At 36.0% G+C, this 24,465-nt stretch overlaps 1 protein-coding gene across 7 annotated transcripts in view; it reads left to right on the top strand.

Moving 5' to 3' along the window:
• The window catches only part of Wnk1 (WNK lysine deficient protein kinase 1), a 113,412-nt gene that overhangs the window by 33,112 nt on the left and 55,835 nt on the right, over positions 1 to 24,465 (top strand). For all 7 annotated transcript variants that reach the window (XM_050148650.1, XM_050148649.1, XM_050148648.1 and 4 more), the window contains exons 3-4: positions 3,670 to 3,890; positions 5,848 to 6,005. In XM_050148650.1, coding sequence (XP_050004607.1) covers positions 3,670 to 3,890; positions 5,848 to 6,005 — 379 coding nt within the window. The remainder of the gene's footprint in view (positions 1 to 3,669; positions 3,891 to 5,847; positions 6,006 to 24,465) is intronic.

Raw genomic sequence — 24,465 nt, 5'->3', positions numbered from 1 at the left:
TACCACAGAGCAGGGAACCCTGATTGCTCTTTGGGCTGACGAGGGAGGGGGACTTGATTGGGGGAGGGGGAGGGAAAGGGGAGGCGGCAGTGGGGAAGAGACAGAAATTTTTAATAAATAAAAGAGCATTTGTCTATGGGTATAAACTGAAACATTTAGAAGGAAATTTGCTTAACAACAGTAGTAAGATCTTGAACCCAACAGGACTCATATCAGATACTTTGCATATGAGATACTTGCATTATAATTCATAACAGCAAAATTACATTTATGAAGTAGCAATGAAATGTTATGGTTTGAGGTCACCACAACATGAGGAACTGTATTAAATGATTGGAGCAAAAGGAAGGTTGGGAACCACTACCTTAGATCCTAAAACCTCCCAGCAATGGATTTTTGACAAGGTTTATTATACCAGATATAAATTCTCTTATGTATGGAAAAAATGTTTTATAGCAGTTCTCTGCTACCTCTGGCTCTTAAAATCTTTTACCTTCCTCTTCAGCAATGATCCCTGAGCCGCAGAGGGAGGAGGTGTGTCATAGATGTCCCATTTAGGGCTGAGCACTTGGTAGTGCTCTAATCTAACTCTCTACATCTTGACCAGTTGTCAGTCTGTATTATTCACCATCTGCTCCTCCTTCTCCTCCTCCTCCTCTTCCTCCTCCTCTTTCTCTTTCCTCTTTTTCTTGTTTTTCAAAACAGGGTTTCTCTCTGTAGACCAATCTGTCCTGGATCTCTGATTGGCCTGCCTCTGCATCCGGAGTGCTGGAATTAAAAACGTGAGCTGACACCACCCAGCTCTTTCCTCCCCTTCTTTAACTATTTTATTTTTTGAGATTATAATATAATTATGTCACCCCCTCCCATTTTCTCCCTCTAAGCCCTCCCATGGTACCTGTTCCCCTTGGTTCTCTTTCAACTTCATTGCCTCCTCCTCTCCAGTTGTTATATGTATGTGTGTGTACACATACTTCAAAGTATATAAGTACCTACTCAGTCTACATAATGTTACTTACTGTATATGTTTTCAGGGCTGAACATTTTGTATTTGAGTACCTATTTGTGTCCCTTTTTTAGGGAAAGACTAATTTTCCCACTCAGCATTCCTTAATTGTTTATAGGCCTTTGTTTAGGGTTGAGACTTCCTCCCATATTAGCATATCTATTGATGTTTTTGTTCAGGTCAGCTTCTTGTATTTATAGTAAACACACAAACTCCCCATTCCCCAGCTTTTAAAATCTTTCTGTCCCCTCTTCCACAATGATCTTGAGCCTTAGGTGTAGAAGTTATGTCTGGATGTTACAACTCTGCATTCTCATCAGTTGTGGTCTGCAATTATGGTCTCTGTCTGTTACTAAGAGAACTTTCCTTATTGAGGGATAAGAACTACACTTCTGTGGGTATAAGAATAAAAATTTAGAATGTAATTAGGGAGTATGTTGCTTTAGTAAAGTGGCAGGTATAGACTCTCCTCCAAGAGCCACATCTTCGTTAGTCCTAGGTAGTTGACTTAGGTTTCCAGTACTAGGCAAGATGGCATGATTTCCCTCTTGTTGAGCTGGTCTCTTTCCTTTTTAAAGTGTATTTTATTATTATGGGTGGGGGGAGAGGAGCAAGATTATGAGAATAAATTAGAATATGAATGAGAACATTGTGTGTGTACTAGTCCATATGCATGCCATGGCACAAGTGTAGAGGTCAGAAGACTAAATCCAGCATGTACTGCTTTCCTTCCACCATGAATTCCAGAAATCAAACTTAAAACTCATTAGGTTCGTGCACCAGGTTATCTGCCCTCCTTTTCCATCTTTTAAAAAAAAAAAGGTTTACTTTGTGTGTCTGTATGTCTGTGTGTGTATGCGTGCATGTATGTGCAAACTACCCATATGCAGATGCTCATAGCAGTCATAACAGGGTGTTGGATACCTTGAAGCTGGAGGTAAGGTGGTTATGAGCTGCGTGGCAAAGATACTGGGAACCGAACTTAGGTCTTTTGGAAGTGTTTAACAAGTGTTCTTAACCACTGAAGCATCTCTCTAGCCTCACCATTCCTTTACTTGTTTGTCACCATTGCACTGAACTCATAGAACTGTTTTTTATTACACCATTTCCAAAATTTGTTTCATTTACCACATAAGACCTTTTTAAAAATGATTACATTTACTTATGTGTATGTACACATACACATGTCATGGCATGCATATGGAGATCAAAGAATACTTAATGGGAATCCATTATCTCTTGTGAGTCATGGAGATTGTCAGAAGGCATGCAGCAACTACCTTTACCCACTGAGCAGGAAAGCATGAAGACCTGAGTTCAGTCTTTATAAAACCCACGTGAAAAAAAGCAAGGCATGATTATCTGCTTTACTTCAATAATGGAATCAGATGAGTCCTTGGGGCTTCCTAGCCAGTCAGTCTAGCCTACTTGACTTAAAATACAAGATGGATAAAATGACATTCAAAGTTGACCTTTCTTTCCACATGTACATGCATGTGCACACATACACACACACACATAGAGGCTCCTTACTCATTGTTTTTCCTTTATTCTCATGTGAAGCCACTTTGATTTCGTTTTGTTCTTCATTTTTTTATTTAAAAATTATTAAATTACATTTACTTGCTTTTGTGTTTATGCATATATGGGCAGCACGTGTTGTGGTACACAATTTGGAGGAATTGGTCTACTCTTTTTACCTAGTAAGCCATCTTGCCAGCCCATTTTCCTTTTTTTTAAACCAGTTTAGGAATACATTGGTGACCGGTAGAAGCCACACTATCATTTACTAGAAGCAGAATTCTTTTATTTATATTAATAGCAAACTAATTTTAAGTATGCTTTTTTTTCTGTTATAGGAATTTTCTTATCAACTGCTAATTAGTTTCTTCAAGAACTGGGGTACTCAGTTGGTAAAGTGTTTGCTTAGTGCTGGGTTCTATTCCTAGCACTGCAAAAACTGGGCAGGGTGGTGCATACTTAAAGTTCTAACCTTGGGAAGCAGAGCAGTAGGATCAAGAGTTCAAGATCATCTTTAGTTATATAGCAAGTTTATAGTCTCCCTGGGTTACATGAGACCATTCTCAAATACATACATACATACAAAAAAATGAAAGAAGGATGCAGAGGCAGAAGAATTGCAAGTTTGAGGCTAGCCTGGTCTACATAGATCCTTTCAAAAACAAACTACTAGCCAGAGAAATAATTAAGATCGCTTGCTGAACAGTCTTGAAGACAAGAGCTCAGATCCCAGCACCCAGGTAACAAGCCAGGCAACTGGTAAACGCCTGTACCTTCAGTTTTAAGGAATTTAACCGTCTCTTTTGACTTCTACACATGGCACAGGTACATGTAATCCCCTACCCCACATGCACATACTTATAGTCACACATAAAGATAAATATTTTTTCAAGAAGAGTTTATTACTCAACTATAAAAATATTTAAGGACTTATTTCTTGCCTTTAAATGGAATTTCATTTTAAACTTATCTCAGCTCCTTTAACCTTACTAAAAGTATTACTAACCCTTAAAGTTACTGAGTCTCAATATTCTAAATTTGATATTTCTTTCTGCCTTAGTATATTAGAATTTAATTGAATTCTTCAAAGCAGAAAGCTTATATCATTGATAACCTGTTTGGTTTTACTTTGCCTTTTCCAGGTACTTAAAAAGGTTTAAAGTGATGAAAATCAAAGTTCTAAGAAGCTGGTGTCGGCAAATCCTTAAAGGACTTCAGTTTTTGCACACACGAACGCCACCAATTATTCACCGGGACCTTAAATGTGACAACATCTTCATCACTGGCCCTACGGGTTCAGTCAAGATTGGAGACCTTGGTCTGGCAACTCTAAAGCGGGCTTCCTTTGCCAAGAGTGTGATAGGTATATTTCCAAGTGTGCTTTGGAGCCAGTTTGGCCTTTTGACATAGCTTTTCCTTAGAAACCTGACCCTGTTATATCTTTTCTGACACAAAATAAGCCTTCAGAAATTCATATCATTAACTTAGTGATCAAGTCTACTTAAATACAAAATGAAGGCTTTTTAATATTTAAACTTCTAAAATCATTTTGAAGACTATTGATGTTTTATAAAGTTACATAGAGAGAAGTAAGGTGAACTTTGTTGATATAACCTTTCTTGTTAACAGTCTTACTGAGTTATTCTGTTAATATTTTATATTTATACTTATACAGTAGAAGTAATGTTTCTTTTTTCATAAAGTAAATGGAGTTTATGTAGTTTAGCTTAAAAAATGTTTGTTGGCTATATCTTCAAGGATACCTGGCTAGGGCTGGAGAGATGGCTTAGCTGTTAAAGGCTAGGCTCATAACCCAAAAATGTAAGAATACATGGCTGTAAAATTTTGATTTGAAAATAGGAATATAGGGGGCTGTACTGTGAAAAGCCGGTCTCATCAACTTTTCTTTACTCTCACCTTTTAGAATGAATGATATATCAAAATTAGGTTTCTCAGTCTCATAAACTGGATAGGTGGGTCTAGACAGTTATTTTTTAGGATTTTCTTGTATATTGTAGAATTACTTCATAGCGTGCCTGGATTCTACCCAAAAATATTTGTAGCATATCTTGTCTATTTATTCCTAATTGTTATAACCAAAAATGTTTCCAGACATCGCTGTAAGGAGAGCAAAATTAACCCTATTGGGAATTAGTAAATTGTCTAAATAATAAGAGTGACCTTTCAGACTTTTTAATTGTATATTAGTCACAGCTGGAAGAAATAATGACTGTTTTGATAAGCTTTAGTTCTCTGAAATTTAAAAATTTTCAGTTCTCAAAGTGCATTCATGATTAAGCAGGCCAGAATCCTAAATACAATAAGCACACCTGTAATTTGCATTTTTTAACATAAAGAATAAAACTAAACCAATGTTCTCAATGGAATATTGTGAAGTTAGGATTTTGAATGCTGTTTATACATTTTCACACAATATATTAACAAGAAAAATATATTTGAAGCCAAATTGCCCTTTTGTTTTCTTGACAGGAAGCATATGATTGTCTTTGGCATCTTATAATCACTGGTCCAATGGAGTTCTTATTTCCTTTGTTTATTAATCATAATGTACATACTTATTCTGGAATTGGAAGTTAAAGATCCTGAAATTATTTCTAAAATCTTATCTTGTAGGACTATATGCATACACACACATACATACTGTGTCACAAACCAGTGTGTATTTGAGTTCTGTATCTGTTGTATGTGTATGTGCATTTGTTTTTCACCTGTAGGACGCCCCTCACTGTAATTCCTGTATCTGCATTAGTCTTACTTGTGCATTGTGAGTTGTATGGGAAATATGTGAAGAAGAGGCTCTGATGAGTGGCCTTGGCAGATGATTACATGTTTTTATTTGAATACAGAGGAAGCACCCCCCACCCCGCCCAGCAAGGTCTCCTTAAAAAGTGATGTATTAATGGCAAGAAGCTAGTTGTGAATACAACTGCCATATGGTAGAAGGCAGACAAGTATCTGATCTTTTTTATCGCTACTATCTTATAATATCCCCTCTGCTAGTTTTTTCTTACCTTTCTTTTTGTTTTCATTATAATGCTAATGTATCTCTTAGTCAAAGTTCTATGGTAATAGTGGAAACACAATTTCAACAGTTTAATCATGTACCTGTTTTAAAGACCTTACAATGGAAGATCTTCTATAGGATATTTGATGGAACAGACTAAGATTTCCTTCCTCTTCCCCTTTTCTTTTTCTTCTTCATCTCCTTCCATTTTTTCCCCCTCTGCTTTTTGAAACCTCTAGTAGGTAAAACCTACAGCTACTATTCAATTGAGTCTGAATCATTGTTTTAATTTAAGGTACTCCGGAGTTCATGGCTCCTGAGATGTATGAGGAAAAATATGACGAATCCGTTGATGTTTATGCTTTTGGGATGTGCATGCTTGAGATGGCTACATCTGAATATCCATACTCAGAGTGCCAAAATGCTGCGCAGATCTACCGTCGAGTGACCAGTGTAAGTCCTTGTCTTAATTGTTGATGACATCACATCATATTTAATAAAATCAAACTAGATAATATCCACATGTGCAAAAGGGGACAATAATAGAAAACCTAAGCTGTTAGAATGAGAGTTTGATCAGTTAGATGCAGTGTACAGTGAGAGCAAAGTTAATCAGTTTCTTTCCACCTCCCTTGTAGTCACTTAAACCTTTAGCATGAAGTATATTTTATTTGAAACTGCATTCTAATATCTCTTAATAGTTCATCTGTGTTCTTAATTATAATACATGGTTTTGTATTACTATTATTGCTTTAGAGGTGATTTCAATTGTAGACTTTTGAAAGCAGCAAGAATATATAGGTTAATATTGTGGCCATGAGACTGTGATAGATAATTGATACAGAAGTATCTAAGATTCAGTGGGACCTTGGGCATAAAGAGGAAAGAGTTTTTTGGTTTTCTTTCAGAGAAAATGTGAGATACTGTGATGGGTTCAGAACACAAAATAGCAGGTTCACTTTCCCACTGTAGTTACTGCTGTATTTTCACTCTTGCTGTCTTTCTCCCTCTCTCCCTCCACCCTTTCACTCCCCTCCTTCTCTCCCTCCTCTTTTCTACCCCACCTCCTTCTTTCTCTCTCTCATTTTTTGAGGTAGGGTTTCTCTGTGTAACCACTGGCTGTCTTGGAACTCATCCTGTAGACCAGGCTGGCCTTGAACTCACAAAGATCTGCCTGCCTCTGTCTCCGAATGCTATGATTAAAGGTGTGCACTACTACCACCCAGCGCTTTGGTAGTCTTTAAAGGTCATTTGCAATGAATTTTCTTTGCAAGTTATTCTGTTTTGTGCTAATTGTTTTTATAAAATTTTAGAGAATTTTATTGATTGATTGATATTTTATATATATATGTTTATATGTATGTGTGTACCAATCTTAATTAGGAAAAAATTTTTTGCATAATAAAAACAAGAGTTATATTCTGTTTCTATAGACCTTTCTGGATAATTTATATGTAGGAAATAATGTGTGGTCTTTTGTGACTAGCTTCTTAAGTATGTTTTTAAAGTTCATGAATTATATTCCCATCCTTGTTTCTTTTTGAGGGTCATAGTGTTCATAATAGAACCCCTCTAGCTTTGTACATAGTAGGCATAGGGTCATTACTTTTAAGAGGTGATATTCTATTCTATATATACAGTGTAGTTGGTTTAGCATTAATCTGTTGGTGGATATTTAGTTTGTTTAACCTTTTGGGGTATTGTGAATAGATCTACTGTGAATATTCATGTACAAGAATTTGATTGGCCATCTGGTTTTTGTGTAGGAGTAGAACTATTGGCTAGTATTCTAACTCCTAACAATCATTTAATTCAGCTCATTTGTTTTCCATATGACTGTATCTTCCTTCCCTTTTCTCCTCTCCCCTCCCCTGCCCTCCCCTCCCTCCCATTCCCTTTTCTCTTTATATGTATGGGTGTTTTGCCAGCATGTAGAGGGCATCGGGTCCCCTTGGACCTGGAATTAGAGATAATTGTTAGCTCCCAAGTGGGTGCTGGGGATTTAACTCTGGTCCTCTAGAAAAGAAGGTAGTGCTCTTAACAGCTGAGACATCTCCCCATCCTTCAAACCCAATTCTTAACATAAGTGAATTAAATAATTTATCACATAGAATATCATACTTCACCAATTGTATACATGTTGGCTGGTTTTTAAACCTACCTTAACCCAGTGACAGGTATCTTTGTAAGAACTGATGTATATACTATAGAGTATCTGTGATATCCCATGTGATGTCAGAGAAAGAAATTTCTGTTTTTACTGTGGCTACAAGCCAAGGAACACTGAGGACAAATCACACTGTAAGCTACAAAGAAAAAAAGGTTTTCCCCACATATTTTAAAAGGCATTTGAGCATGCTGAAACTGAAGGTTAGAACTGCTGGCCTCTAGAACCTTGAGAAAATAAATGTCTCATTGAACTTGTGCTTTTTTGCTGTGGCATCCCTCTAAAACTAAACAGCTACATTAATACATGATAAAAACAATTTTAAATTCACTTTGCTGGATTTAATCTTTGTAATAATCCTATTTCCAAATAAGGACATCATTATCAGTTACTTGTCTGTTACTGTGACAGTAGTACTGGACAAAAGCAACTCAAGGGAGAAAAGGTTTATTTTGTCTCCCATTTCAAGAATACAGTCCATCGTGCAGGGTTTTTGAAGCAGTTGTTTACCATCTATAGCCAGGAAGCAGAGATAGATGAACACTGGTGCTAAACTAGCTTTCTCCTTTGTATGCAGTCTAGGACCACATCCCAGGAAGTGGTGTTACCCATATTTAGAGTAGGCCTTCCCAGTAATCAGTATAATTCCTCACATATATTCCTAGAGGTTTGTCTCCAAGGTTATTCTAGATCTTGTCAAGTAGACAGTGCAAACCATCATATCACAACCTGCAAGAGACTGTTACCAAGGAATTATGAGAGTCAACAGAACCAGGGGACTTTAGGCAATGCTGTGTTGCTTTTATTTCAGGTGACTCAGAATTAGCTCAAAGCAGGAAGAGAAAAACAATGAGCATTTCTCATCATTGTAGGCTCAGGATACAGAAGGTCTCATGGCCGAATGGGATATATTTGCATAATGCCTTTGAATGTGCTAAGCTGCATTGCCAAAGAGCAAGGAGGATACTTCTTGCCTGCTGCATTAAAGGCATTCCTCCCAGGAAATTAAAGATCTATGGGATGAGAGTTCACACAGCAGGATAGTATAGGAAAATCTTAATATATATCGGTTATATCATCACAAGTCCTCTCCTTGTTCCCATATGTTCATGGCCATACCATAATACAAAATGCATTCAGCCCAACTTCAAAACTCCTAGTCTTATAGTTCCAACACTGTTTAAAAGCCCAACTTTTAATGAGACTCAAGCTCCTTACACTCTCAAAACTGAGAAGTTGGGGCATGGCTTAGCAGATAAAAATACCTGCCAACAAGCCTCAGATCTGAGTTCAAGTCCCCATGACCCATTTGGTGAAATGAGAGAACCAGTTTTGGCAAGTTATTCTGTGACCTCTATGAGCATTTTATGGTACTTATGTATATACACACACACTTGCATACAAAATAATAAACATTGTTTATTACATTTTATTTAAGCAATAAAAAAACCCAAGATGAATATTTCCAATATGCAATGGGGCCACATAAACATCCTTATCTCAAAGGGGAGAGAAGGGACAGAGCAAACTAGTATCAGACCAAAGACAGACCCAGCAGAGTAAGCATCATATCCTACAGATCTGTGTCCTGAGTGCTGAGTCAAGATTATGAGTTCCAGCCTAACCTGGGTAATGTAGGGAGAAGGGGGAAAATGGGAAATGATCATTATTGTGTATCATTATTACATTAGCAGCTAATAGGGGGAAATGACTGAACACGTGGAAGTATGCAATCAAAATGATTATGCTTTTTGTTTTGTCTTATTAAAGTTAAAATTGAGCTCTTTATACTTAACAGTTAAGAAAATAAATGACCATTTTAGAAAAGTGTATTTTTACAATGGCCATTGGTAATTTCTGAGGTTTCTAATTGATCATTGTTATAAGAACAAGGGTATGTTGAATGCTCAGCCATAAGCCTTACAACTTATAAGAGGAAATAGAAAGAATTTAAAAACAGAAGGAAGTACTTGAGGGAGGTGGAACTACGTTTTTGGAGCATGTTAATGTCTACACATTAGCATTATTGATTCTGCTGCAGTTATGTTAGCCAATATCCTGTCTCTTCCTGAGGATTTACAGTAGCTAAAGGGGAGGGATTTAGGAGCCCCCACCTTCCCTGAGGGTTTTTTTTTTTTTTTGCAGTACTGTTTGGCCAATAGCTTAAGCGTATTGCTAGCTAGCTCTTACATCTAGAATTAACCCATTTCCATTATTTTATATTTTATCACGAGGCACATGGCCTATCGGCAAGGTTCCAGCTAGCAACTCACAGCTTTTCCATCTGTTGTCTCCCTTCCCTGAGTATCTTATCTATAGACTGTAAATAGTCACTAGGGAAAGCAGAGACATTTTTTTTTTTTTTACAGCTGTATAACCATTGAAGAGAGCTCTTGCTCTTGTAAATAGTCTTTCACCCAGTTCCTGTTAAGAAACCCTAGTAAAACAAAATGGGATGGGGACACATATGCACACACTCTGTACATAAAAATAGAAAGTAGGGCACTGGAGAGATAGATAGATGGCCCAGTAATGAAGAACACTGGTTGTTCATCCATTATATTAGAAATAAGTTCAGGATTGCAAAGAAAAAGATCACAACTCCAACTGAAGTGTCTACACAGAGCAAACTTTACTTTTGAGCAAGAGATCTGTTGGACAGATAGTAAGTGCACTTGGCTTTTATTCTAATTCAGGTGATGACTTTGTCTTTACCTTAGTCTTAATTCAATTAGACAGTCTTTTTGGGGGGGGGGGTGATACAGTGTTCTTTCTGTACCCTGCCCACCAGAAGAGAACACCAGATCTCATTATAGATGGTTATGAGTTACTATGTGGTTGCTGGGAACTGAACTCAGGACCTCTGGAAGAGCAGTCATTGCTCTTAACCTCTGAGCCATCTCTCCAGCCCATCAATTAGACAGTCTTAAAAGAATTGGCACACAGGAAATGAAGGGGAAAGGGTTGTTACTCCAAGCCATCATATTCCTGGATTGCAGTAAGGAGGGGGCCTTTGTGTGAACAAAAGTGTAACTTGAGGAGTGGATATTAACACATTTACATAAAAGTCTTACTAGAATGGGAAGATAAAACAATTTGAGTATAAATTGAGTATCTGACAGAAAAGACTCATAACTAATATCTTACACAGGGGACCCAGATTCCTAAAACCTACAAGGTTGAAATAAAACTGTATTGACTTTCATATTAGTGACTTTTCTTATTGTAATGGCAGAGATTTTATGATTCACAAAATTTAGTATACTTACCACCATGCTCTTAACAAAAGAAGTTAGTTAATAATTTAGTCTAAATACATCACTAGAATTTGTTTTACAAAATTTACCTGAAGGAGGTCTGTACATAATCATAATTTAAAAAAGATTTTTTTTATTAGGATCCTGTATATTTGCAGGAAGATCTTTCTAAGTTTTTGAAAAACTGACCTTAAATGTTTAGTCCTCCTGCTTCTGTCTGCCTTTTGGAATTGTAGGTATGTAAAATGATGCCTGGCTTATACATGTGAAACATGTAAAAGCAAATTATTAATTCTGAAAATTCTGACAGTCTTCTGGAGTTGAACCATCATTTTAATATCTTTATTAATTGTAAAATTCAGCTGAGTTGAGAATAAAATACTCTTTCTTAAATGAAATAAGACTTTTTTTTTTTTGGTTTTTCGAGACAGGGTTTCTCTGTGGTTTTGGAGCCTGTCCTGGAACTAGCTCTTGTAGACCAGGCTGGTCTCGAACTCACAGAGATCCGCCTGCCTCTGCCTCCCGAGTGCTGGGATTAAAGGCATGCGCCACCACCGCCCGGCTCTGAAATAAAACTTTTAAGTTTAATAGAACTCAGACTATTATAACTATGTCTTGGTAATTAAAGCAATCAGTCTGTTTTCAGTTTTTTAACAGATTGTTCCAAGACAGGCCCCAAAGCTACAGAGAAACCTTCTGTTTTGGGGGTGGGGGGGAAATTGAGCAAATATGAATTTATGTTGAAGCTAAAGTAAATAAATAGGTGTAGTTTCTGTTACATTCCTGGTGTATCCATCACCAAATTCCAGTACTTTTTCACCATTCTCCAAAAGAAACCCCATGTGTACTATCAGTCACCTCCTTTTCCTCTATCCTCCAATCCAAGTTAGATTTTACTTTCGTGGAACATTTAATGTCAGTATTGTTTTACTCACTTAGCATAATGTTTTCATGGTTCATCCATGTGGTAACATATAAGTACTTTCTGCTTTTTATAGTTGAATAATATTTCATTACCTAATATTGAGCAGCTTTTGGTTTCCTTTAGTTCTCTCTCTTTTTTTCCTTTTGTTGTTAAACTGCTTGAATCTATAGCTTTATTCCTGGAGAGGGATCAAAAACAATGCTGTTGTTTGTTTGCTTGTTTTTTGAGACAGGATTTCTCTGTGTAACAGTCCTGGCTGTCCTGGAACTCACTTTGTAGACCAAGCTGACCTGCCTGCCTGCCTGCCTGCCTGCCTGCCTGCCTGCCTGCCTGCCTGCCTGCCTGCCTCCCTGCCTGCCTCCCTGCCTGCCTCCCTGCCTGCCTCCCTGCCTGCCTCCCTGCCTGCCTCCCTCCCTCCCTCCCTCCCTCCCTCCCTCCCTCCCTCCCTCCCTCTTTCCTTCCAGATTTATTTATTTTATGAGTGCTCTATCTGCAGTACACCTTTATGCCAGAAGGGAGCATCAGATTCCTTTATTATAGATGGTTGTGAGCCACTAAGTAGTTGCTGGGAAATGAACTCTGGAAGAACAACCAGTGCCTTAACCATTGAGCTGTCTCTCTAGCCCCCAATGTTCTAATCTTTTGAGCAGCTGTAATAGAAATGTCACAAACTGGATGCATTAATAAGCAGTGGGTTTATTTTTTCATTTGTTTATTTAGTTTCCTCAGTTCCTTTCACATTGTCCTTTCCATGTAAAAGTTTTCTTTTATTAAGTTACATTTTGTGCACTCATTACCTAAATAAATAAAAAAATTAAATTAAAGAATCCCAGTTGTAGTTAAGTTAGATACTATGCTAATTTATGAGAATTATCGTCCAAAGGAGAAATGAAATTTAAAATGACTCTTGGAATTTTTTTATCCTATTAAAATGAAGCTAAATTGCAATAAATAGAAACTGACATACAAATAAAAACAATATATAGGTATAGAAAAAAGTATAGAATGAGGGAAACTAATACAGATAAAGTAGAAAACTAACTTTAACAGTGAAAATTCCAAGGGTAGGTGACATCTGAAACCCTTGTCCATTCTCTTGCTACTATACAGATTCTGAAATCTCAAAATTGTAATTTTTGAATGCTAGTTTAAATTGCTTTCTGTGTTGTGGGGGTAGGAACTGTGCGATTTTGCCTAGCAACATTTCCTCATAATTTTTAGCCTATCTTCACTTAGTTTTCTGAGGGCAAGAGCAAATCATATTTCATTTGATAACCCACACATTTCGAGATATTTTTCTAAAACTAGTTTCTTAAGAAAGGGAAGCTTATTGGAAAAGGAAATTGCTCTGCTGTTTTGTCATTGTCTTTCTATTTAAGATAACATCTTGTCAAGCTGTTTTAGGATTTAACATTCCTTTGGAGACCTTGTCTCAAAAATTAACAAAGTTTACAAAGTAAATTGACTGGTAATGTGTCAAAATCCTTAATTCAGAGCATACTGCTGGTGACATTAATCTATGTTTTGTTTTTCTTCTGGTCTTTATAGGTATAGTTCTAAAGTATCTTTAGTATTTAATTCTGCACTGTTCATTCATATATTTGGACATGCTGTCTTGTTTTTAACTAATCCATTTTTATTTTATGAGTTCCAGTGAAGTGTCAAAGGGGTCTGTGTCTTTTGTTGCTTTAATGGAAGATTGCTTGTATTTGAGGCTCTGATATTAATGTGGGGGTATTTAAATAAGTCATTTAAATAATTACACAATGATTTTATGTAATTAAACAACAGTGACTATTGTGAAACAAGATTGATGTAGCATTCTTTCTTGCAAATCTACCTTGGATATAGATTTAACTAATTTAAAAATGCTAATATACTCAGCTTACCTACTACATGCTTATTAAGGAAACATGTTGATGTTTGGTTATCCATTCAAAAAGGTTATAATTTCTTAACACCACACACACACCAGTTCTCTAATTTCTAGTTGAGGTCTGTTATATATTCTACCTAACAGTAATTGGTAAGATTACTTCTATATATTTGGCATTGATTGATTACAAAGAGTCTTGGACTTACCTTCCTAGGCCAGATTTTTCTATTCCAGAATCTTGTTCAATTGTACCCATGAACCATAGTTATAAGTTTCTTTGTTGCTTTGTCTTTTGAGACAGGGTCTTCCTATGTCTCCCAGGCTGATTCAGACTCAGCAATCCTTCTGAGCAATCCTGCCTTAGCTTCTAAAGTGCTGAGACTACAGATGCAAGCTACAGTGTCTGGCTTTTCATTTTAATTCCCATAATTAATTGTATAATGTTGTTTCTCTTCCTCCTCCTCCTCTCCCTCTGTCTTTCTCCCCCATCTCTCTCTCCTCTCTCTTTGAGACAAGGCTACCCTGGACTCAATTTGTAGACTAGACTAACATAAACTAACAGATCTGGCTATGTCTGCCTCCCGAGTCCTAGGTTAAAGGTGTGTCTCTAGATTTTGGAGACTTGTTGTCATTAAACTTGAAATGTAGTCAAAGATGACCTTGACCTCCTGCTTTCAACTCCTGAGTGCTGTCATTGTGCTGGGGATCAAACTCAGGCTTTCATGCATACTAGACAGACACTCTACCTCCTTTATGCATCATCTGTGTGCTAAGTTGTGGACATAGCAATAAGCAAGAGAGATGCTTTAATAGTCTACAGAAATTTTATAGTATACTAGGAACAATGGGCCTATTAAAATAGTCCATTCACTAAACCAAATAGATAGTATAGACATGAAGTTAGGGAATTTTACTCTTCTTGGGAGAGTCAAAGATACTATTCCTGAGAAAGTATGTTTAAACTAAGAATTTGCTCTGAGAAGGTAATTTTTATATCATATTTTAAAATTTCTAATATATTTATACAATTTCCCCCCTTTTTTTCTCCTCCAACCCTTCCCATTTACTCCTTGCTATCTCTCAAATATCTCTGTCTATGAATATATGCACATATATTCAAATTCCTAAATACAGCTGCTCGGTCCACATAATGCTCCCTGTATGTATATGGTCTCAGGACTGACTCCTTGGTACTGAATAACCAATTGCAGGATGGGATGGGATGTAGTGCGATGTAGTGCTCTTCCCTGGGGAAGACTATTCTGAGAAGGTAATCTTACGTGAAGAAATGAACCAATATCCTACTCTGCTTGTCACTCGTTTTTTGGTTCTTTTTGTTTTACTGTTTGGTTTTTTAATTTTATGTGCATGAGCATTTTGCTTATGTGTTTTTCTGTGCATCACATACCAGGGAGGCAAAAAGAAGGCTTCAGATTCCCTGGAGCTAGAGTAGAGAGTGTTGGGAGCCACCATGTGGGGACTGGGAATCAAACCTGGGGCCTCTGGAAAAGCATCATGTGCTCTTAATCACACAGCCATTTCTTCAGTCTTGTTGCTGGCACTCTTTACCAGTAGCATTGCTACCTGTTCTGTGTTCTGTTTTGATATTAACTATTCCATCTTATGTTCAATATCTGTGCCTCTCAAGAACAAGTTCCTTTTTTCCTAAGTATACAAGAGTTTTTTTTCTGTTTGCAGTTACTTAGCTGTTTAATAGTTACAGCACAGAACAAGATAGCTACTTTAATGGTCTGCATATTCAATTGACATTTGAATTTATAGTTAAATTTTTCCTTTACTCATGGTTTGGAAGAGCAAGTAAATACTATTTATTGTTGCTTATAAGAGATTATGAAATCCAAGGTGATCATTAAACACTGACACATCGGGAAAATATCAAGAATTCTGGGGGCTGGAGAGATGGCTCAGCAGTTAAGAGCACTGATTGCTCTTCAGAGAATCCAGGTTCAATTCCCAGCACCCACATGGCAGATAACAACTGTCTGTAACCCAAGATCTAACACCCGTACATAGACATACATGCAGTCAAAACACCAATAAATTTAAAAAAAAAAAGAATTCTGATCTCAGAGATCCAGCTTAAACCAAATGTTATATTGAATTAATGAATATTATAGTGTCATTTATGATATGAAGGCATTTTAACCTGTACTGATATGAAAGACTGGTTTAATAGAGAAATAAATGCACTGATAATACACTTTGTGTATCATGGCTGTAATTCATACAAATCTTTCTTTTAATGTTAATATTCTTTGGGAGGCTTTCTCTGACTAACCTATCTAAAAAAGAGTTCTTAAAACACATATTTTAATTTGATTTTTTATTTTTCATGGCTATTATCACAACTTCACTTTTTAAATTTAATTCCCTAATTTGAATACAAGTCGTATATACTGTATTTCAATGAGGCTTATTTTAATAATGATCCTTGTTACATATATATATCATGAAATTATTGTATTGTCTAGGCATTTGTTGCCTCAAACAGAAGCAATTCTTTAGAAAAGTAACAAGACACAGGCCCTTTATTATTCTTATGGTAAAGAATGGATATCAGTAAAAAATAAGGCAGTATTTTCAGATAATAGGAATTGACAATACAGAATTAAAGACTATCAGTAATGCAGCAGTTTAAAAGTTGCAAATACTCAGCCAATATTAGTGAAATAAATACATGAGTATATACTATAAGGAGTGAGTAAATACAGTTTGGAGTTTGATCTGCTTGAATTCAGATCCCAGAAATGCTTCCTAGCTGTGAACTGTGAACTTAGCTGCAAGTTTTTAAATTCCTCTGAGCCTAAAGTATTAATTGAGAAAGAACATACAACTTTAAAGAAGTAGTAGTAGTAGTAGTAGTAGTAGTAGTAGTAGTAGTAGTAGTAGTAGTAGTAGTAGTCCTCATCATTGTCTTAATTATATACTTGTCAACCAGCACTTGCTGGATATTGCCGTTGTTACTAATATTACTGTCACATGAATAGTTATGAAATTAGTTGCCAATGGTGTTTAGACACGAATTGTATTAAATATGTTTAACAAACTTCATTCACATGAAGCCAACTTTAAATTGGGTAGGAGTTGATATTTATTTAAAATTTTGTCAGTTGCCTTGCAAAATACGTTAAATATACTATTTCAGTCTAATTTTAGTATTATGATAAATAGATAATATCTTCATTTCACAGGTAAGACATACTTGAAAGTTTTAACCATTTTTCTTAATGTCATGAAGGAGTGATATTTAGTAGCTAAGTTAAAAAACAAAACATACAGATAGATAGTAACATTTTTGTCCTTTGCTTGTTCTTTTAAAACTTTTTTCTCTAGGTATTAAAAAAAAAGGTCTCTAGCCAAGGTAGTGGTGGCACATACCTTTAATCCCAGTACACACTTTTAGTTCCAGTGGTCAGGAGGCAGAAGCAGGCAGATCTCTGAGTTTGAGGCTAGCATGGTCTGCAGAGCAAGTTCCAGGAACACCAGGCTACCTAGAAAAACCCTGTCTCATTAAACCCAAATCAAAACCAACAATAATTCCATGAATAAAAAAAACTTAAAGACTATAGATAACACAAGTTTGTACATAAGATCCCCAAACTGCACTTTGGGGATTCTTTCATAAAAGTCTAGGTTCTTGTGGCAGCATAGAAAAACTGCTTAGTTATATATCGTGTGCCTTTAGAATTGAGAAGATCCAAGTAAGGGTATTAATCCAGCTATGGGAGGCTAAAGTAGTAGGATTGAAAGTTTAAGCTCTGCTTGAACTATAGAGTGAACTTAGAACTTTGTGAGACCATCTCAAAGTAAAAAATTTAAAAATCGGTATGGGAATATAGCTCAGCAATAGAACACTTATCTAGCATGTACTTGGCCATAGGTTCAGTCTTCAGTATGGAGGAAGAAAAAGTAACACAAGTTTTGTATGCTATTAAAAGAATTTAAAAGTTTAGTGCACTACAGCATCAATGTTTATATGAAGGATAGTGCATTTGAGGCTGGAGCAATATCTTGACTTTCATGTATCCAGAGTAATGAGCCTCAGGGAATCATGAGGGAAGCTAATTTCCTTTAATAGAGCCAACTCAATTTGGTAGAGCAATTCAAGAGGCTTGTTTTCCAATGGAATTATATGGTATGTTCAAATACCTGTAAACTAATGGTTCATACCAACAAGAATCTGGCTGAATCCAGTCCTTTAACAACCAAGTTAAAAATAATGGGGATTTTTTAATTACTTTGTTTGTGTAATTTAACTTTGGCACTGATTCCATTAGCCTTTGGATTGCAAGACTTGTACACCTTGTATGGAAAAAACAGAATTAAAGCCATTAGGTTAAAATTCCTTTTACCTTTTATATAACAGATTACAGTTCACTCTTTTTACAGAAGCAAACAACACCAATTCTTGATTAGATAGTTTTTAAAGTTAAGAAAATTGTATTTCTTTTAGCAGTTAGACTTTTTGTGCTATACTAGAAAAAATATGAACTTAGCTAAAATGATTAAATTTTGTCCTTTTATAAATGTGGATTGTAAGTGAAAAGATAACACAAGTTGTATCTAACATTCTGTTTGACTTTCAGAGACATTCTGTTACTCTCCAGTGATTCTAAATTTAAAAGTAACAGTTTAGAGTATCATTCTTCTTGGGGGGAAGTGTTAAAAAAATTGTAAAATTCTTCAGAATTCCTCAGCAAATCCTGAATATCAGTCTTTAATTTCCGATGCAGTAGACAGAATTAAAAACTGACAGTCTATAAAGATGGTGTTTTTATTTAAGCACATTTCAGCAATACTGAATTTTTTGGTCTCTTGGTAGTAACACATGCTAGGTGCTAAGAGAGTAGAAATACTACTTCATAATTGTTGCCTTTTTTTTTTAACTGATATATATGGTTTAAGGTGTACCTTTAAAGAATCACGAGATGTAAATAACTAAACAAGAAGGGGAAGAGGAAATGTTTTGCCAGTAAAAATAATACATTAAATATACAGTGAGCAAGTAATGCATTTGACTGAACTTACTGGGTAGGTGAGTATTATTGTTTATTATTATTATTAATTATTGAGTCAGAGATTGGGAGCTGTTTTATTGAGAACAAAAGAGAATGTCTTTCATAGTTGAAGGAGCATCATATAAAAAGTATTATTTTTATTTATTTAGTTGGTTGGTTGGTTGGTTGTCTTTTCCAGGCAAGGTTTCTCTGTGTGGCCATGACTGGCCTAAAATGCAGAGATCCACATGCCTGTGCTTCCCAAGCACTGTGATTAATGGCTTGCACTCCCACAAACCTGACTGGAAAAAAAATACTGATGGAAACACATTTTAAGCATTAACCGAACAAGTAATCAGTTTAACCTACTGGGGAAATAAGGGTAGATAGAGGTTAAGTAGAAAGCATGTAGTAGAAATAACATTGAGTTTGACACTGGAATATTTGGATTCTAGTTTTGACTCTACCATTAATTGGGCCATTACCTATTAGAACATAGGCTGTTCTAGGTGCTCAAGTTAATGCATTAGCGCTTGTTGGACTAGACATTCAGTGATCCACCTTGAATTAATAATTTATTTATGAATGTTCAAAAATATAAAAGATGCAATGAATGGAATATGTTTATGCTGAGAAATGCAGTACTAGATACAATAGAAGAAAATAGAACAACTCGATTGATACTTTGGCATAAATGAAGATTTTGCAGCCTCACCACCCAGATAAATGTCTGTGGCGCCTTTTGTACATATAACTTTAGAATCAACCCTCTGAAAAGACTTTACCAGTTGAAAGGAGAGAATGAGAAGTACAGAAGCACACATTGATCATGACTTTATTTAAAAATAGTAAATTCTGTACAGAAATTGATGTAAATTTCAAAAATAAATTTTAGATTTAGTTGTCAAAGACCACATTTAAAAGCAAATCAGCATGAGTTCAGCCTTCCTTGTAGAAACCAGATATACCTAACTGACAAAAAAAAAAGTATGTTATTGATGTTTGAAAAATACCAATTTAAGTATACAATTATAAAAACTGCAGTTCTTTAATAAAAGTCGTGGTTCCTATTTCCTTTATATGCAAGTTGTTGTGCTGTAGGATTTAAACACTAAAACAGCTTTTCAGGGAAAGGGAATATATTTTAAGTACGTTAAACTTAATCCCAGCACTCGGGAGGCAGAGGCAGGCGGATCTCTGTGAGTTCGAGGCCAGCCTGGTCTACAAAGGGAGTTCCAGGACAGGCTCCAAAGCTACAGAGAAACCCTGTCTCGAAAAACAAAAAACAAAAGAAAAAAAAGTTTTAGGAAGATATAAAACATAAAAAATACAAAAGTTATTAATGACTGGTGTGGTTTATATAATAACTACTTCTGTCTGTGAGTTCTTGAAAAACAGATAAGTTGTTTGTTTAAACAGGTGGTAAACAGTTCTGTTGTACCCTCTTACTCCTCCAATAGCTTAACATTTCTGGCCAAATAAAATGAGATTTTTATGCTGATTCTGTTAACCTTCCCCAATCACTGCTTTTTTATCTTTTGCATTAAAATTTTGACCACCAAATCCTGATTACTAATACTTCATGTCTTTAAGTTAAGGTCAATTTACCATGGACTCTTTGTTTCCATTCCTTGAATGTAAGTGTATTATTATAGATATTGGAAACTTTTAATTTGTAGGAAAGATTTCTCTTTTTTCCCAAGAAATAGGAATGTACCACAAGTTAGTATGTCATCCTTATACAGGAGCCATTTTAATATATGGCTTTGTCACTCCAATTTTAGTATGTGTTGCTGAAGCAAGCCCAGAAAAGGTTTATTTTCACAGAATTTAGAAGTTTGTGCCTATATCAAACTGTTGTCAACAACAACCAAAAAAGCTACACAAGTTTAGTTTGTTCTTAATACTCATATCTTTTTTTTTTTTTAGTTTATTTTTATCTTTAGTGCATTGATGTTTTGTCTGCATGTATGTCTGTGTAAGGGTGTTGGATCCCCTGGAATAGGAGCTATAGACAGTTGTGAGCTGCCATATGGGTACTGGGAATTGAATCCAGGTCCTCTGGAAGAGCAGCCAGTGTTCCCAGCTGCTGAGCCATCTCTCCAGCCACAATAATCATATCTTAAAAGAAGTACAAAAGTATGGAAAAGGCCTGCCTACCTACCTGCCTGCCTGCCTGCCTGTCTGTCTGTCTGTCTGTCTGTCTGTCTAATCTATCTATCTTGGTTTTTTGAGACAGGATTTCTCTTACGTTTTAGAGCCTGTCCTGGAACTAGCTCATGTAGACCAGACTGGCCTCAAACTCACAGAGATCCACCTGCCTCTGCCTCCCTGAGTGCTGGATTAAAGGCATGCCCCCCAACCGCCCTGCTGGAAAAGGCATTTTTAAAAAACCTCTTTGAGGTAGCCAAGCATAGCCTTAAGCAATCTTCCTTGTATGTGTAAGTTAAAAGAACTACTATACTTCTGCCTACCACCTGACTACTTGCTTAGTAGTGATAAATATTGAACCAGAAATTATTGGTAGCTGTTTTTGAAATAGCATGTTAGAATTAGTGCATTTCTACCCTTTAGAAGAGAAGTGATTTGTTGTTGTTATTGTTTGTTGTAGTTGTATGTATTTTGTGTTGGGGGGGGCTAATGAATGCATCACAGCAGTGTTTGTAGAGGTCGGAAGACAACTTTTAGGAGTCTGTACTCTCCTTCTAATGGATTGAACTCAGATCCAGGCTCAGTCAGTGGCAAGTGGTTTTGCTCACTGAGTAACCTAACTGTCCCTAGAGTAGAAGTATTTCTACCAAATAGCATCCAACTCTTACTATCTATCAGTGATTGAAACCTTGGCATGTACTGTCTTCTTTGGGATTCAGTCTTACATCATTACAAAGGATACAGCTTTATTTTGTTACCCATTATTACAATGCCACAAACAGTGCTTTTTTTTTTAACTGTATTAATACTATGAAGACAAATTTAACAACACTTAAATACAAAGTAGCTTTTATTTGGGTTCATGCACATGTTAAGACTTTTAATAAATAGGAGGGAAAAGAAATATAAACCTTTACTGCTTCTGTATACCAATTCACTATTATTTTTTTTAAAGCTATGAGGGAGTGGAAAGCAGTTTAATATCACTACCCCCCTACACACACAATGGGAGTTGATCTCAGGTCTTCATGCATGCTGAGCAAACATTCTACCACTGAACTATATCTCCAGCCCTAATATTACTACTTTTTCAGTTGATAAAACAAAGGAGCTATTGTGCATACTTTAAAAAAAAAAAAAACTGTTTCGTTTCCTTCCTTCCTTCCTTCCTTCCTTCCTTCCTTCCTTCCTTCCTTCCTTCCTTCCTTCCTTCCTTCCTTCCTTCCTTCCTTCCTTTCTGTGCATGAGTGTTTTGCCTGCTTTTATTTCTGTGTACTACTTGTGCACCTGGTGCCCATGGAGGTCAGAAGTAGACAACTGATTCCCTGAAACAGGAGTTTCATATGGTTGTGAGCTGCCATGTGGGTGGTGGGAATCAAACCTGGGTCCTTAGGAAAACAACCAGTGAAAGTATGAGTTAATTGGATAACTGCCAGTCCTTCTGCTTGATGTTTACTTTGAATTTGCTCTGTTGCCTAAGCGCAATCTCCACTCCCACCCCCCACTTTCCCACTTTTAAATAAAGCATAATTTCAACATTTTTGTTATGAAGGAGGTGTTTCAGTAGGTAGGTATCTAGTCTTACATTCAGGAAAGCCTCCAAGGTAGATTTCAGAATCAAGGAGGCAGAACTTTTGGATGCAGTAGGTGGAGCTTTGAGCAAATAAAAGTCTCCCTGCTTATCCAAGGAATGTATTGCTGTTGTAGGAAAAGCAGAAGAAGCTACTAGTAGCAAAATTGTTGCCGTAACATGTGGTTTATATCCACAGAGCCAATCTAAATAGAGTGTTGGCTGAGTAAAGCAAGCTCAGTTGGGAAACATGGCCATTCAACAAGAAACTATGCTCCAGTCTGACTTTTATATTTGTCTTCTTTATGCTGTGGGCTAAGTTGTTATATTTCTATCCGCTTTCCCTTTAATTTTTCTCTAAACTCTTAACAAATCTGTTTTGTCTTTTCTGATGGATTTTATGAAGACAGATTTTTGTTCAGTATTTGTTATTGTAAATTCTCATTGCTGCTGCTGCTCTCAAAAGGATTGTATAAATGAGGTAAGAATTTCCAGTCTGTGTAGAGCATATCGTAGCCTTTCTGATGATGTATATAGAAAGTTTCACTTAAACTGCTGAAGTTATTTAATGTTCTGTGGTTTATTCTGTGTGAGGCAGTATGTTTTCCTCAATTCTGATTGGTTAGGACAAGTTTTACTTTTGTCAAGCAAGAGATTAAATGTTTGAAACCTAACATTTGAAACTTAAGCTTTGAGACAATTCCTGACAGTTTTAAGAAATTGAATATTGAGGCAAAGAATTCTATACTATGACTCAGTTCTGTGTTTCCAGCAGATTAGTTGACAACCGTAAACATACAGAGTTAAAGAAACCAGTGTCTATAAAAATTTTTAGTTCAAATAAAGTAACATATTTGATAAACATTCTCTTAGTCATCTCTTGATATATATGGCCTTTGGAGCAAAAAAAATTACTCAGTTTTTATACTGTATATGAAATGTTACAGAAGTGACTTTGTAACAACAGCCTCAAAACAGAATGAGAAAGTGCAGTTTTATGACACTTAAAGAAGAGTCTCTTTGTCTGCAGGAGCTGTGTATATATAGAGACACGATTGCCCAAAGATAGAACCTGTGAATTGAAACAATAAGGCAAGAATACTTTTAAAGCTAAGTTGCTGGTTCTGATGAGTGACTTGAGAAAAGTAGTTATCCTTAGTGAATAAAGCTTAATTTTTTTTCTTTAAGAGTAACCCAGTGTTTCTATCTTAGTATTGTTTTTGGTTTTGTGTTTTCTAACCTTATGTAGAAAAGGTAGGAAATATATTTGCTTTTACTATTTGGAACAGGACCGAGTAGGATTAAGTTGAAGAGTAAAGAAAGGGGGTTGCTTTTGCAGGGTTGTAGAGCTTTTAAGTTAATCTCCATCTCTATTGAAATTATACACGTTAAAAAGAAATAAAATGCAATTTTATCACAAAAACAAAATGTGTTCTTTCTAGTGCCAAAAACCATGTTTTAGAATAATCTAGACCAACTTTTAAAAATAAGAGTTATTGCGGGCGATGGTGGTGCACGCCTTTAATCCCAAAGGCAGGCGGATCTCTGTGAGTTGGAGACCAGCCTGGTCTACAGAGCTAGTTCCAGGACAGGCTCCAAAGCCACAGAGAAACCCTGTCTCGAAAAACCCAAATAAATAAATAAATAAACAAACAAACAAACAAATAAATAAAATAAAAATATGAGTTATTAAGTTCTTATAACTTAAGAACAAAAAGTGTGTGGTGCACATCTCAAAAACTTTGCTTTGTGCACATTCCTACCTACTGTCACAGGTCACTTTCAAGAGCTTCATACTCATTCCATGTACTTTTTGTCTGTTAATACTAAATTTATGCATTCTTACACTATTTTTTAAAGGCTTTTCTGGGCATTTTTATAATCTTGACTGTTGGTAAGATTATTATTTACTTTCCCAATATCTAGGTGGGTAGCAGTCTTAATCTTTT

This window comes from Alexandromys fortis, unplaced genomic scaffold, assembly GCF_014885135.2.
Source record: "Alexandromys fortis isolate MF-2015 unplaced genomic scaffold, M_Fortis_MF-2015_v1.1 scaffold_59, whole genome shotgun sequence".
Classification (NCBI taxonomy): domain Eukaryota; kingdom Metazoa; phylum Chordata; class Mammalia; order Rodentia; family Cricetidae; genus Alexandromys; species Alexandromys fortis.
Note: the sequence above shows the minus strand (reverse complement) of the source record. Positions and strands in the feature narration are given on the sequence as shown.